This window comes from Pseudopipra pipra, chromosome 3 (assembly GCF_036250125.1).
Source record: "Pseudopipra pipra isolate bDixPip1 chromosome 3, bDixPip1.hap1, whole genome shotgun sequence".
Classification (NCBI taxonomy): domain Eukaryota; kingdom Metazoa; phylum Chordata; class Aves; order Passeriformes; family Pipridae; genus Pseudopipra; species Pseudopipra pipra.
In genome coordinates, this window is record NC_087551.1 from 70,086,864 (window position 1) to 70,103,936 (window position 17,073).

A 17,073-nucleotide genomic window follows, 5' to 3' on the forward strand; every position below is an offset into this window, starting at 1 on the left:
ACTGTTTTGTAAACTTAAAATATGACAGGTCGTGAAGGAATTGGATCATCATATATGTAACTAAAGTTTTAGTTTAAAGCTACTAAGAAGTAGAATTGTAAGGAAAACCAAAAGCAAATACCAAATACCAAATAATTCCCATCTAACATCTGGAAATCCTTAGTGTTATTTTGTTTTTTAAATATACATAGGAAGGCTTTTTAGTCAGAAATTTTATTCTTTGTTCTGTGTTTTTTATGTTATATATATATTTTGGAAGTAAGTTAATATACCAAAAAAAGTTCATTATAATTTTTTATTTCTATTTGTGCTTAACGTACTTATTGTGAAAGAAATTTGTAAGTTTAAATGTTTCTTGTTGTAGACATGCTAAAGAGCGTCATGTCTAACTTTTTTCATTTAATTTTGTCTATAAGCCAGAAATGTAACTGGCCTAGTGCCTTATTTCCTCCAGCAGTCCTGCTGTTCAGGGTAGTAGTGTTCAACCTGATTTATTTTAGTGTGTTTTTTTTTTTCCAAGAGCAATTTGAATTGAATAGCTTCTTTATTAAGATGAACAGAGATGTTTTTACAATTATTAGCGATACAAATAACTGCAGGTATGATGGCTGGATTTTTTTTCATGTTTTTTCTGTTGATATGTTAAAGTTGAAATGAGCGACTTACATTTAAAAGACAGTTAAGATGGAAGCTGTTGGTAATGTGAAATAAGGGAATTAACAGGGTGAAAAGAATTAATGCATAATAAATTGACAAATCAGTAGGTACTTGTTTATATTCTGGAAAATCATAGGTGAAAACAAAGGAAAAAACTTCAAGCAGAGTTTAGCCTTGTAGAAAGAAACTATCTTGAAAAGCCACAGTTAGTGAGCTGCTGTGCTCTGAGTTCTTTGTGTTTGAGTTCCACTTCACTAATAGGAATTCTGCTTAACAATAGGGATGAAATTTGCAAAATCCACATGCTGTGTATTTAATCCTATTGTATTTTGCACTTGTATTGGGGGGAAAAGCCCCCAATTCTGAGCTGCATGTTCTCTCCTTGTGTTTGGGATACCTTATGTTTTTACTCTGTACACATAATCGGAGTGAAATTTTTCGTTAGGGTTTGAGGACAGGAGAGGACTGTATAAATGATGGTTACAGCCTCTCTCACCTGCATGCTGGGACAAGAGGGACCAGTGGCAGCACAAACAAAACACAGGTGAGAGTGAGGACACTGAGGAAAGCCCAAAGCTATACAGCAGGTCGTAGCCAGAGGTGGACTTTAAATGATTTTCCCCAGCAGAATGGGAAATGGTATGGAAGCCCCCAGGGCTTGACTCAGTGGGTAGAAAGTGGTTGCTGCGTGCTATTTTGTTGCATAGAGCTCATTGACTTGACCCAGATTGCAGTTTCACTTGCTGAAATTATGCTGGTTTTTCCTCTAAAACCTTCCTTGTAGTTATGAACTGGTATGTCAACTTTCTCCCCTGAAATGTTGCTGCTGTTTCTATTAATGAAGTTGTACTTGTTGCATTGCTACTAGAGTCATATTTTGCAGTGTTACCCATACTGAGAATTCTGCTATTGCTGCCATCACCACTCATCTCAGTGACAATAACAATTTAAGATTTTTTTGAAAAGCTGATTTATCACAGATAAAGCTCTCATAAATCAGCATATAAATTACTAATCACTCTATTTCCACCCATAACTTGCCAAAATTGCCTTCATTTTTATTATGCTACTTCATTACAGTCACAACCTATAGAGGGCTGAAAATACAATTTTTTTCCCCAGTGTAAAAATTATTGCACTTTTTTCATTTGTATAAACTTATAAATTTTGACAAGTAAGTAGATGTGGCTGTGGTTTGTGTCTGTAATCACATCCAAATTGATTTTGAAATATTTTTTTCATGTGTTTTAAAGATGAGTGTGCCTCTGCGTGTGCAGGTGGGCACACATGCATGGGGGAGAGATTGTTGTCTTGAGATACACATCTGAGAGAAATTTGGCTGGATGGTAATACCTGAAAAGTAATTTTTTAGCTCTGTCTATAATTAGCCTTAGAAATTGAATAGAACTCAAGTCCTACCCGTTTTTGTGACTGTGTTGTCTTTTCTGCTTATGTGATATGACAGATGTGCTGAGATGATTACAGATTGTTCTATAAGAAGAAAATACTAATTGCCACAGACAATTAAAATGATACAGCAGTCATTATTAAATACAGAATAAAAATTACAAATTATTTAAAAATATATTTTATAGTTATATGAGGTAGATTGGTTTTTACAATCTGTTCATTATTATCTTGCTAATGTTACTGAAATAGAACCTTCAGTGACATATTAATCTATCCCTGAATAATCTTATCTTCAGTTCAGCAACAGAATATTTAGAGACTGTTTTGAGAGATTGCTGTTGATATTACTTGAGGAACAGTATTTTTTACATTTGTGACTACAGATAAAATATGAAACATTTTGTTAGTGACTCTGTGGTTTAATTAAAAAATAAATTATCTACTTCCTTCCTATGCCCTATAGAGACATTGCTTCTTAAGTTGACCAAACTATCATGACCAGTGACAGGACTCAAGGAAACGGCATGAAGCTGGGTCAGACGAGGTTTAGGTTGGATATCAGAGGGTTATTGAATACTGGAAGTGGTCACAGCACCAAGCCTGTCTGAGCTCGGGACGCATTTGGACAATGCTCTCAGGCACATGGTGTGATCCTTGTGGTGTCCTGTGCAGGGCCAGGAGTTGGACTTGATGATCTTGATGGGTCTATTCCAACTCGGTATATTCTGTGATGCTGTGATTCTATAAATGTGTAGCAAATTTTTTGAAGACAGTCTAGTATAGGAGGTCTTAAGATGTAAACTATTCATTTTACGCTCATTCTTAAACAGCAGTGATGTCAACATCAGATTCTAGTAATATATTCTGCATTTTTTTGCATGTTTTTTAGTTACAATAAGGTCATCTCTTCCTAATTACTTACCGTTAGAAAAGTTTTTGAAATTGAGTTGCAGAAGACTGAGATTTGAGGGAAGTGTTCCAAGGAGATCTTCCATTCTGTGATATGGTTCATAATGGAAAGTATTTCAAAACTGTAATTTTAACACATTTCTGTTGAATTGTCAATTTAAGATGTCAGTTGTCATCTTGTCAGTTCCAAGATGTATCCTCTAAGGGATGTTAATTGCCTGTAGAGTTTAAAAATCGTTATGTTGACTCGGCAGTAGGTGGTAGTGGCCTACTTAGTTGAAGGACACTGCACTGTAGGTGTCTGTTTCTTCTTAAGCTTATGCCTGCACCTTGATCTTGCCATGAGAGCTGCAGAGAAACAAGCTGTATGAAGTCTTTGCACATTTGCCTTTCACAGTAGAGGTGTGCACTATAAAAGCTTCATCTTTGGAATTTCTGCAACTGGTATAGCATATGATGTCTTGGAGTATAATTAGAAGAAAATTTGCCAAGAGCATGAGCTTGTTTTTTTAACTGATATAATTCTGATTTTACCAGATTCATTAACACATTTAAGATTTTTTTTATTAGCTACTTTCATTCTGTCCCAAAGTCTGTATAGCTTAGATGCAGTTAGTACATGATTATGTAAGCAAATATAAAAACTATTGTATATTCTGTTTATGTTTCTAAGGGTGAGTGGGGGAAGTGTTAAATTGATTGTTGCATTTCAAGCTGTGGTCTGTTCTGCCAGCAGCTAGAACATGATCAATTAAATGGGGCATATGAAAGGCATTGCTGTTGCACATTGTTAAAGGAAAATTACAAGTAATATGGTAATATTGAGGCCTAAAGATGTGCTACAGAAATGGTTGGAATTAAATTTAACTTCATGAAAGGAAGGGCATTCAGTGCTGCATTATTGGTATATTATAGAAAAATTATAGATTAATATCTTTCATTAATGCTAAGACAATAATAACACTTTTAGTAAGGATGAAATGTAACCTAATCAGAAGTAAACTTTGATTAAAAAAGCCACATGATCATAAAATTTCATTAGTCTTCTGAAAAAGAAACTGAAGTATAATTTAATTACCAGTTAAACTGTTGGACAGTTTTTCCCACCTTAATGTTATGCTTTCATTCCTGCTTGTCTTACTGTACTTGCTAGAAAACTTGAATTGTTACTGTGAATACTGACATTTCAGATTTTTCACAAGCTCCTACTAAGCCACGTAACATTTCTCCACACATCTTGCAGTTCTCAAATATTTCTACAGGAACTTGTTGAAGGGAAAATGGTAGCTGTTTTCCTACATATGTGCTCCCCAGGGCAATCTCTCAGCACCCACAGCAGGGTGACACTGTCCTGTTTGGAGCAGGTGGCTGTGGGCACAGGGGGCAGGTGTCCCAAGAGTAGGTTTCTCAGCTGCTGCCAGCAGTGTTTGAGAAGTATGAGACAGAGGTAGAAGAGTATCACTCACTTTAAGACCTCTAATAGCTGAAGAGGGCTGTGCAACACACTCAACAACGTGTCTTTTTGAAAAGAAGTGTGGCCAAATCTCATTAAGGCTGTTCCTCTGAAAACGCATTAATTAGCTCTCATTAGTGCCATTGTTATGCATTTTTTTTCAAGTAATAGGAAATAATTGAAAAGCAACTAGAGCTTTTTACGTAATTCCTAAAAAATCAGGTATCAAAGCATGGTAACTTAACCAAAACATTAAGCAGGTGTTATGTACACACATTTGTATTCTGTACTCCTACCTGAAGCACATGTGAGGGGGGTGAGTTTGTGCCAGCCACTGTGAAACTGAAGTAGTGAAGGGGTTTGCAAAGAAGATTAGAGTTGGCTTCTCAAGTGGATTCAGTGCTTCAAAGAATGTATAGGAAGTGGGGCAGAAGAGTTTTCGATAGTGTAGCTCTACGAAAGAGATTGGCATCTCTTTGTAAAGAGGAGTTTCAGTTTAAGATCACTATAAAGTACTTCCAGATAACTGGGTGTAAACTGGTGCTGCTTCACTTAGTAAAAACTTCCTCAAAAGATTTATGTGGGATTGCAGGGAAGAGGAGGTAGTTGTGTTTGAGGATTGCCTTGCCTTCCTGAGTTTTGAGCTGGGAAGCAGCGGGGCTGAGGAGAGGGAGACCTGTGTGTCAGGAGGAGAGCTGTAAACCTCTGAGTAGGTGTCATGTAACCTTTCAGTCGAGGGATCCTCTTATACACTGACAAGCTGCTTCTCTCTTCTGCCTGGCTGGGGTTATGAACACTTTGCAGAGTTTACTTGGGAATGACATGGTAACAGGATTTCATGATCAAGGAATGAATTTTTCCTTTGCTGTCCCAGGGGCTTGGGTAATGCATGGTTTGGTAGCAAGTGGTGGTGGGGAAGTGTGGTTTTTTTTGTGTTTGACCTAAAGGATATACTAGATTGTAACAATGCCTTTTTTTGTTTTTTTCCTCTTCACAGCTCTAAAGCTGCGTATAAATATAGTGATTTCAGAATTTTTCACCTTTCTTATTAAGAACTACGGTAGGAAACATCTTTTATAGGAGAGAAGAAATTCTGTGGGTACAGTAAAGTTCCATTTACTGTCACACACCTGTTGCTCTCTGTGCTGGAATCACTAGATTAACTTGGTCAGGAATCATGAAGACCTTCTAGTGGTTGCAACAAACTGCAAAGAATATGAGGTCCATAGTGGACAAATTACCAGCAGGTACTTTTGTATGCAGCATCCTGTGGCAATGAGTTCCAGAATTTATTAAACATTGTGTAAAATACCTTTTCCTTTGTCTTAAGCATGCTTAAGTGATATTTTCCTTTGTTATCTCCTTGGCTTAATTTTTGTGGGAATTGGGTATATATTCTCTGTTCAGGCTTTGCATAGTTTTCAAACATGATGCATAATTTCAAAGGTGTCAGTTATATCTCGTGTCGTTTGTTTCCCTTCCAAGCTTATTCCTGTTGGAAACTATTCCTTTTACCATACTTATTATTTCCACTGCTCCCTTTTCTTGTTATGCTGTATGTTTTTGTAGGACAGCCACAACGGCATTATTCAGATATTAGAAAGCATTGAAATTGTGAAATTTTTCTGTGAAAATGTTTTTTTTACATACTTGTTTGGACCATTTTTAAAAGACTTGTCTACTGTGCTGTTTATACAGCGGTATCATTAAAGCAGTAATCAAGAAAGGGCTCAACTCTGGAATTAATATTTAATTGCTTCTGTAGAACATTGCTCACATATCATTTGTTGTGTTTCTTTGACAGTGACAGAATAGTTCCTTTATTTTCTGTTGGGGAACTGTGATAACAAACCTGTAGTTAAGGGTTTATAAACACTTTTTCATTCCTTCTATCTGAGACAGTGTTCAGATTTGCACTTTTTATTTTATTTAGTTTCTGTGTAACAGCTAACTTTTCAGTACTTAGATGTTTAGTGACTAGGAAGATTTGGGGTATTTCTAGAAAATAAAAATAAGAATAAAAACCTGTTCTTATACTTAACCCTGCCCCATGCACTCTTCCATAATTTTTACTGTTAATATTGAGAAAATAGTTACACAATTTTAAGAACTGTATAGTATTTCCCTTTAGCCAGTGACCATAAGAATCATTTTTATTGACTTTTATCCCTCAAAAGCATAAAATATTTTTTGTTGTTCTCTCAAGAAAATAAGGGTGGTAGACATGATGTTAAAATGCAATGAATGGCATCTAATCACATCCTGGAGACACAGAGATGTTTCTCAGGTAGATTTAAGGATCCTGCCTGCATCCCTCAGGTACGAGTCCTGGCTTCAGTGAAAGAATATACTCCCAGAAAACATGGCAAGGAGAATCTAAGCAGTCTTCAAGGGGAAAGTACTCCATTACAGTTGCCTTTAATTCACTATGCCATTCCATGTCAGCAAAATTTCAGCTCTACCACCATGGCCTTGTGTTATTCTTATGCAAAAAATCTCTCAGTTTTGACCAAGTAAGGATAACAGTGTCTCAATATATACTGTAGGGAAGATGCATTCTGTGGCTCAACACGAAGCCTGGCTTTTGCATCCTGAGAACATTTTGGGGTAAAACTTCTAAGCAGAGGACAGATGTGTCAGGCTGTCTGGTTGAGGGACTGGGATTGCATACAGGTTATGTTGTGGAAAACTTGTTTGCCTTTCAGTCTGGAAAAGTTTACTGTGGAGACTTTTGTATTTGGAAGACACATTCTTAAATTAATTTATTGTCAGTAGCAGTGTAAGTGTGGAAGGGAAGCATCTTCTCTTTTCTTACCGTGACTGGGTATGATTTAGAAGTGATGTTCAAATTAGAAGGGTGACTCCTGCTAGTAACAGGACAAAATGAATAAATCATATCTAACTTTTGAGTGTAATAGACAACTAGTTTGACTTTGACCTCATAATAAAGGGAATTTGTTGTTGGACTTTGCTTGGCCTGAATAAGGAAGTAGTTCATGAAGAACTCAATCTTTCTTTAATGGGTTTGTACTACAAAGATTTTCCCGTCTTTTTTTTGGGGGGGTGGGGGAATAAAAAACCTGAACTGTAAAAAATTATTTCTTCACTGAAATCTCAATCGGGTAAGGATTTAAAGAGAGAGAATGAAACAAATCTTTCTTTGGGCAAAGAAAAAAATATTTATGTACTCACAGAGCAATGAATTCTGTCAGTATTATGGAACTATTTTTATCTTGTTAGGATTAGTTGATTTGACTTTACGCATAACCTAAATTTAAAATATAATTAGACTTATAACAGTATCGTGTCTCTTTCCTTTGCAGGTTTGCTGGTCCTCTGATACATTTCAGAATGCCGCTGGTAAAAAGGAACATAGACCCCAGGCACCTGTGCCACACCGCTCTGCCCCGAGGTATCAAGAATGAATTGGAATGTGTCACCAACATCTCCTTGGCAAATATAATCAGGCAACTGAGTAGCCTAAGTAAGTACATTGTCTTAATAGCTGTATTTAGAACTAATATATTTTACAGTCACAGTTTTTGTGTTTGAAGTACGAACACTTTTTCAAATTCTCAGTTGAAAATTGTCACTGAGTCTTGAATGTACTCCTTTTGTGGCTAGTGACTAGCATGGGCTTCTGTGAAAGAAAGCTAGGAATTTTTCTAGCGGCATGTCTTAAAACAGTTCATCCGTATATTTCTGTTACCAGTAGAAGATGACAGAAAAAGATAGCTGGGAGTTAATGAAGTCAGTAATTGCCAACCTCAGAGCAATTCTTGAGTAGGGAATATGACATAATGAGGAATGTATCATTGGTTACTTAATTCACTTAACTTAAGCCGTTGGTCATGTTGTTGTCATTCAGAAAAAAAATGTAGTTACCTTCTGAAATAATAAACCCAAAAATGTAATTATTACATAGTATTTCAGACAGTTAAAGATTTTTCTTCCTTATTCTTCCTTCTGTCAACAATTGTACCCTTGGTGCATTTGAGAGGAGTGAATACTTCTCAAACTCTAGAACTGTGAGGGAGTTTTGCTGAAAAAGCTTTAAGTTACAGCAACTTAAATAAGTTGTCAGATGAACCAGTATGATAACATTTTGGATTTCCAATACTACAGGTGCTTTTTAACCACTAGGACATTAGTAAGACTATCAACACATTAAATATTTAAATGTGCATTTATGTACATCTACAGTGTGAAAAGTCTTTCAGTGTCATAATTATCTTAGTCATAGGTGATGTAGACTAATTTCTTAATTAGATTGATTTAATTATTGGTTTGACAGTAAGCCTGTTGTGGCAGCCTTTTAAAGCTGTTAGGATGCCATTAGGTGGAAAACACTAATTGAGGACACTGAATTATGCAGTTGAGACAGGAATGCTTACAGCACGTAAATATGACCATTATTAATATACCTGCAGTAACAAAGGAAATTAACTATTTAAATACTTTATACTTTTCGGTGAACCAAGAGCAGGTCATATTAGGATGCAGTATATGGTCATCATCTGTAGTTCTGCGTCATTCTGACAAAAGCCCTTCTCAGACTAGAGGCTCACATCCTAGCTTCCCCTTCCAAGTCACTGTTACTAATATTGCATTACTTTATTTTTGTTTGCTTGTTTTAAAAAAATCTTATTTGATTATATGTTTCATCTGGGGGAATTTCCTTTTGTAGGTGGCAAACCAAATTTATATTTGATATTTTCATTTGGAAGTATCATTTGACCTTAAACCCAACACCAACTTCTGACTCAACATCATGGTCTCAGGTTGACCTACTGAGATTCAGCTGCCTTTGCTATGTTTTCTTGGTATACAGAGCTTGTATCCGACATTGTGTGTACAGCTGCTTAGGAGGAGGTCTGGATGAAGCAATACCAGAACAGAAAGAACTCAATTAAAGGGAAAAAAAAGAATTGAAGAATATCCATTGAATGCTCCCACATTTGTTACGTAGTTTGCCTAATGTGTAGCACTGAGAAACACTTGCAAGGGAATGTAACTGTAATTACGTATAACTCCTTTTGTGTAAAAAGAATGTGGTTCTTACATGAGGTATGCATAGTTGGGAATGAGCCTAAATTAGCTGTTTTCACTTGAGACGTGTTTCTGTCATGAACTTGTGACTCACTAGTGGTCAGAAACGCATGCAATCTTGGATATGACAAGGAAGGTAAAACAGAAAGAAAAATGCATTTGTTTACTCTGGAACAGCAAGCCCAGAATAGGTAATTCTGAATTCTTTAGAAGTTAAGCACTAATGAGCAGAATCTGTTATTTCAATGTTTTGTTCTTCCTTCTAAATAGCATCATGGTGTTTGTAGGTCTTCTACAGGCAGTGTTTATACCAAATGAACAAAGTTTTTAGTTTATACTGTGTATGTTTTAAAAAAAAACAAACACATTTTTCCTACAATTAAAATAGGACATATTTTGCAAAACAGTCCTTATTTCTCAGCAATGTTAAGGATTGCTCTATAGAAATGGAGATCATGTTACAAAGGTATGAGTACCTGTGAAAGTATTTTGTTTCAGAACTCTTTTAGTTTTTCTGCCTTTTTGTGGTAGTAGCAATACAAGTTCAAAAATATTCGGGAATTCTGGCATAGGAGTTTTGTCTCTCATGTTTAAACCCGAATAACCAGTCTTCTCTTGGTGTGTCACTGTTACGTGCGTGCAGCAAGGCCTGCTGACATGCAGATAAATTTCAGTAGTTGCCTGTGAGTCACAGCCAGCAGGCATGGTTTCGCAGCAGTCCCCTGGCAACGAGCTTCTCTGCAGTCCTTCGCTTTTTGTTTTCTGTGAATAATGTGCATGTTTGAGAATCAGCCTTTAAGTTGTAGGTGAAATGAGGCTTTACTCTGAGGGTGGAAACTGGTAGGATAGGGTTTCATTTCCTTTAAACTGAAGCTGCTTTTGCTTTTGATGGTAAAGTTATGGAAATTTAAATGAATGGTCTTTGACCTAATTAATAATCGGTCATCTTTGCCTCTAAAATTTTTCATTTACTGGTCCTCAAATAGAGGATCAATCTTCTGCCATTATGATTATGACTCTCATGATCAACCATTCTTAACCCTTCTTCTAACATGATTTGGCGAAGGAGTGCTCTCTTGGAATTGGAGCCTCCAGTACTTTAAACGACACCAAAATTCCTTATTGAGAAAAACTAGGTGTAGAGTTTTGTCATGTATGTTATTAGATCTCCATTCTTGGAGACATTAACTACTTGACTGGATTAGTCAAGCAGCTGGATCTAATTGGATCTGCTTTGTGCAGGGTGTTTGTCTAGATGACTTCTGAAGGTCTTTTCAACCTGAACAGGACTTGATGATCTTGGATACTATGTTTAAGTTATATATGCAATCCGAAACAATACCTATTAAATGACAGGAATTCTGGTTTCCTGTGTTTTAATATAAAATGAAAAGAGATTTACACCAGTATGTCAGTGATAGCTGCTATGTATTTTCATACAAATTGTCAACCCTTTCATAGCTTATTTGATGTGTTGCTTTTAATTGTTCAGTTTGAGAAATTTTTTGACCTTTTAAAAGAAGTAGAGATGAGAGGACGAAATATTAATTTCTGCTTCAAGTGATAATCCTTGCCTTTCTCCCTGGAGCATGAAAACACATCAGTCTGTCTTGATAAAACACAGAAAGTTGCCAGTAAGTGAATTTTTCCCTGCTGTCTATTCCCAGTCTTCTCTTACTTCATAAAAGGATCTGCGTTCTGACAGCTTTTCTTCGCACTGTGGCAACAGAAACTCTCTGGACAACAGCAACAGCTGTTTTAGTTTCCTAGCCATTCTTCCCTGTATTTCTTGCTTTCTGACAGTATCTGCTTTGGAGAAGATACTAGGTGCTTACCTATTTTTTTCAGCAATATTGCATATGCATTAGTACTCCCGTTCTGCCTGAGTTGGTGTATGTTGGTGTATGTCAGGCCATAACATTCCCGCGTACGTGAAACACAAGTGATAGCATTGTGTAGCTGTGCCATTGTTAGAAGATGGATAAATTGTTCTATTGTGTACATGTAGCCTCCTCATTTTGTTCACAGCTATTGACCAATCTTGGTTTTCCTTTTATTCAGCTGTTCCCTCGACACAGAATCTCAGTACCACATAAGAAACTAACTGATGGGGTTTGTTCTTGGCCCTGGTCTCTGACACCTCCGTGTAGAGGGAGGAGAACATTTCTCCTTTTGAGTATGTTCCTTTACTGAATATTTATATTGCAGGCATTCAGAGTAAAACTTTTATTCAATCATAGCAAGATGTCATTCCCCATTTTTTTCTTTTACCTCTGCATAAAGAAGGAGACTGCTGAATAACTCTTTGCCAAGCTGGAGTGCCTTTTATGTTAGTGAAAATGATTTTCACTTGACACTGAACCTTCAGTAGCCTTTTCCCTCTTTCTATCTTTTCTATGTAGTATTTCCTATTTTTACCGTGTTCTTCTAATTCTTTCTTTTCCTTGCTCCTTATTTGTTAGTTTTCAGGAGTGAAAACTTGACTTTAGAGCAAATTATTTCTCCCCCTTGTTTTTTCCTCTCAGACTCGCTTAACTTTTCTTTCTTATTTTTTTGCTTACCATGCCATCCCCTAGAGGGTTTTAAATGCTGTTCATCTTGTGAGAGGCACTTTCTCACCTCAGGAAAACCTTCAGTTTGCCATGGCTTAAGATGTTAACATTCAGTAAGTGGGAAACGTTTCTCCAGAAATACTTAGCAGTGAGGTGTCTGGACTGCAACTAATCTTTAGAACCAGGCCTCTTCAAAAACCAGTCTCTCTCTTCATCCTGTAGGGACAACATCTTCAGCAGATGGTAAGGTTGAATGATTGCATGATTGGAAGTAAGTCTTCACAGATCTTCAGCCAGAGCTTCAGTCAGCATTCCAGAAACAGCAGAACCCCTCTGGCGAGCCCTGCCATGCAGATCCTCCTTCTCAGCGCGCTCAGAAGCATGTTCAATATTCTCTGAATTTTCTTCATTAGTCATTCCTCTTTCTTCATTATTACTACAATTGCCAGGGAACACTAGAAAAAGTGTTCTTCGGTACATGGGTTAAAGAAATTGATGGACTTGAAAACTAAAGGCTAACTTAGATTGAGAGACCCCCATCCCCAAAGACTTTGTCTAATTTCTTGATCTTGTGTCCCTAGCAGTAGTGGTATTGGCAAAGTGATGCTCTTTCGTGTCTGTCTCAAATGGTAATGAGGGGATGAACAAATGGTCAGTAATGTCTCATTGAAAACAACTGTGTTAGCAGAAAAGAAGTCCTGCCTGTCGTTAATTCCTTCCTACATAGAGCAGTGAATTCGGGTGATATTAGAAAGGAAAGGAAAAGCAAGACTTCCCTATGAAATGATCTTTAGACTAGTACCTTCAACACAAGTTCAGCTCTCATCAGTCCCTTTCACAGATTTCTGAATGCATAATGGATAATCTCAGCCAATTTACTTGATGATGTCCTCAGTGGGAGGTAGCAAATGATATCTCAGACTATCATGGCTGAAGAATTTTGAAGTCTGATTTTTTCTTTTTGGATGTCAACAAGAAGCTTCAGACTTGCTCCAGATATGACCTTTAACAAAGTTTATTTGATACTTTTGATCAGTCAGGTTGTCTGATAAATGCCTGTTTCAATTTTCCTGACTAAAGGAACCAAGTTGTCCCTTCAGTACTCTGACACTCTGTTATAACCCTTAAATCCAGTCCTTGTGGACTGCTCTTACACCCTCATAATGAAGGTTCCTAATTAGCATCAGTGCTATGTATTTAGTACATGGTTTTTCAGAGCTTGCTCAGGCATAGCCACTTAGGTTCTCAGGGATCTACCAAGGTTCTTATCTCCAGGTTCACTCTCCTAGCTTTTAGTCTGTCTCCTAGTCACTGAGCTGTGAGATTGAAATGATCCTGATGAGAAAAAAGTCTAGACTTTTAAGTGAAACTCAGATATACCTTATTTTTGCTAAAAATTAGATTATGTTGTGAAGAACTGAAGCTGCATCAACAGGCAATAGATATGTTAAATTACATGTCAGAATTAATGGAGGAGGACTTAGAATACCTTTCTTATTTTGCTTTATAGAAAGACCTGGATTATATATAGTTAGTGGCTTATGTGGTAAGTAATTATCCTGAAAAAATATTTTCTAATGAATACACTATATTTTGTAGGAAGGAGCTATTCAGTAGTGAATAATGTAATTTGGCGTAGTGTAAGTGTATTGGGAAAGAATTGTGCAGTGGGACATGAGACAGATTTTACAGCTGCTCTTGTTCTGTGCTTTTACTCTTTAGTAAAGTGTACCGGGCAAAAATATTGTTTAGTTTTTGAATGGGATTGAAATAATAGAAATCAAGGAATGATAGAGTATAGGTGGGTAACAGACTGAATTCTTAGCTTATTCTTTCAGATATTTTGTCTGTTTCTGTGTATTTTTTAAAAATGGCCAAACCTATATTTTTAAACGGTAATATTATTTTGTGGTTTGTGTGTTTCAATATATCAAAATATTTACTATTTCAATATTAAAATAACGTTTATTAATATTAAATTTAATGACATAACACTTCATTATACTTTGCACTTAATAATCTCACAACATATTTAATATAATACATAGTTTTATAATTAATTTAATGTTGGATTTGATTTTGTTTGTGTAAATGTTAACACCCCCCCACACACTATCTCCAGAAGTGTGATGGATTATTTAAGGCTAAATTAATTAAGATTAATACTTTTGGCAATATTGGTCTTATTTTGGTTTTCCTGCTTGCTGCATCTTGCGTTGGCCTGAATTTTACCAGTCATCCTTGTGAATTTCTGAAAATGATGCTGTTTTGTGGCACTGAGCACTGGTAGGTGCTCAGTTTATTTGTCCAGATAGATACATAAAATTTAGCCCATGTTTCCTATAGGCTGCTGATGCCATAACTGGTCTGTAGGATGCTGTTTCAGGTTGAGATGTTGAAGGGTTTGGAACTCTTTCTTTAACAATGCAAAAGGATGACAAAGAAGTGACTTCTTCCACACGTCCTACTCCTTGTCTGAGAGCATGTAACTAAATCTGATGGTAACTGATCTAGTGTTGCAAAATGATTAATTTAAATGCCCTTTCCTTAAGGTTTGCTAACAGATACATCATTGAGAATGCTGTAGTTCAGGTGAAGTTGAGGACTGGAGTTTCAAGGACACTGCTCATGTATGCCCTGACCCTGCAGCCTGTTAGTGTGGTTCTAAGAACTTGTACAACACAATATATAGGTCTTTTAAGACAACTCTTTGTCATACTTTGTTTAATTAGCCTGAAATATGGTTCAGAACCTGATGTGGTGATTGTGGTTGACTTCAGTTCATCTGAAACATACCCAGTCCCCCTGAACAAGACAAAAAGCCCCATTTCTTTTACCTTAGTATGCCCTCATTTCAGTGTGTTGAATGGTTAGAAATTATTCATTTGTGCACAGAAGCCAGTGCTGCTGGACAAATGTTTAAGAAATTGTGGGGGAAAATTAGGAGATAAAACAGATTTAAAGGAACAAATGGTGAAAGAGAAGCACTGTAAAACTGATCTATATTTTTTTCACATTTTATAAGCCATTGTACCTTTATTGCCATGGTAATGAACATGAATGGATGATACATGTTTTGGTGGGTTTAATTTAAAAAAATGAGGAAGGCAGTAAGCCGTATTATTTTTATTTTATTTTCAGCTAGTAGCTACTAGTTAGTATTCTGTTTTCAGCTCACAGGTCTGTTTTAAAAGTCAGGAAAATAGTTGTTAAAAAAAGCCATCAAAACACATGCAAGTTATCAAGGGAAGGAAGGACAGCACATTGCTTCCAAAGCATTTTACTTGGCTGTCAAAAAAAAGGATACTGACTGACTGACACCAGAGCGAGCTGCATTCCTGTATCCCTTTCTTATTAAAGGTTTAATTGTGAACAGAGCCCTTTGAGACATGAGGAAAAATTGTGAAAACAATAATAAGGTGAATAATAAATTCCTTAATTAAAACTAAATAATAATGTATCCTCTTATTTAAATTTTAAAAAATGCTCTGTTAATAAAAATAAATGCCAGGCAAGTTTTGCAAATACAGTAAAATAAGCTTTCCACAGACATTGAATTATTTAGTTGCAGAAGTCTACATTGTCATTTAATTTAATAGGCAAACAAGATTACTGATCTTTCTTGTCTGGTATTATGTATCCAACTGTGACCAAGATCCTAAGATGTTATTATTTTAATTGTCATAGTTAACTGTAATTGTCTTTATTGTACTGCATGAAACAAGAGTAGAGGTTTTCATCAAGTAGCACCTTAATATTGTAAATTTTCTGAAGTGTTAATAATACTTTGGAATGTTCATTGTATATAATGGAATTAATTTTGATTCCTTACTCTTCTAACATATTTACCCATTGTGTGGAATGAGCTGAACTTTGTTTATTAACGTATTTTTTCTCATATTTTTTTTTACTTATTTGAGTTTGTGACATTTTTTTCAGTATTACTACCCATATTCGTATCTTTTGTAATCCCTTCAAAATTGAAGATATATTCATACAGAATACATACAGAGACAGCAACATAAACAAATACTAGATTATGAGTGTTATATATGTATACATTCACATATAGTATTCTTTTGAATGGTAGTTGTACATTGCATGAAATGCAAACATGTTACTTTGCTTGAAAAAGTATTTGATAAATACACCTGTGGCTAAATAAAGAGACCACCAACAGACATGTAGGTAGAGACATTGTGGCTGGCATACCACTTCAAACGTGACAGGTTGTTTTTAATGTATTTCTCATTTGAGGATTAGTGTTCATAAGCACGGGCAAATTATTCCTTGCAGTATGTTTGTGGCTGTATGAAACATAATGAAAAGATTTTCGAGACAGATTATTTGCAATTGGAGCTCGTTAATGAGGTAGGTGAATTGTAAGCCTGATGAAATGATACAGATAAAACTGTAGCCTTAAATTCACCTATAAAAGGAAAGTTACTCGATTTTAAGGCCCTGCAATTTACTTTTTATTCTATACATGAAATTTTACACTTGATTTTAATTCTAATTTGCATGTCTGAATATTACATGAACTATCTAGTTTAAATGAATATTTCTGAATATATTATCTGAAGTACATTATTTTTTGGCATATGTGTGTTAAAAGTTTAGGAATCTTGCTCTTAGTGGATCACATTTTTAAATAATTTCTCTTGCTTCAGATACAGGTTAAAGAACATAAACTTTACAGAGTTTCAAGACCTATGTTAGAAAGTCTTGTGTTAGGTGAGTTGCCAGCTGAGAAGACTTTACTAACTTTCCATCTCTTTTTTAATGTGGACTGGTGCTTAAAGACAAAGGTCCTAAGAATGGCTGTGTCTTTGATCTGCTTCTCACTATGGCTGTTAGCAGTTGCTCCAAGAATGAGAGCAAGACAGCATGTACAATACTCCTACTAGTCTCCCTGCTTTCAGCTCTTTACAGCCTGGAAGCCTCTTCCACCAGCCGAGGTTTCTGTGTATTTCCTAATGCTCAGGGTGTTTCGTTTCCAACTTTGTATCATTGGCAAACTTTAATCTCATTTTTTTCAGGTCA

General features: G+C 36.0%; 1 protein-coding gene across 7 annotated transcripts in view; it reads left to right on the top strand.

Annotated features, from left to right (window-relative positions):
• Positions 1–17,073, top strand: part of WASF1 (WASP family member 1) — an 86,216-nt gene that overhangs the window by 48,460 nt on the left and 20,683 nt on the right. For 5 of the 7 annotated variants that reach the window (XM_064649787.1, XM_064649792.1, XM_064649789.1 and 2 more), the window contains one exon: positions 7,753–7,913. In XM_064649787.1, the coding sequence (XP_064505857.1) occupies positions 7,781–7,913 (133 nt within the window). In that variant the 5' untranslated portion in view covers positions 7,753–7,780. Of the gene's footprint in view, positions 1–5,426; positions 5,677–7,752; positions 7,914–16,727; positions 16,765–17,073 lie in introns of those variants that run through there. The other 2 variants (XM_064649788.1, XM_064649793.1) reach the window with 2 other exon arrangements.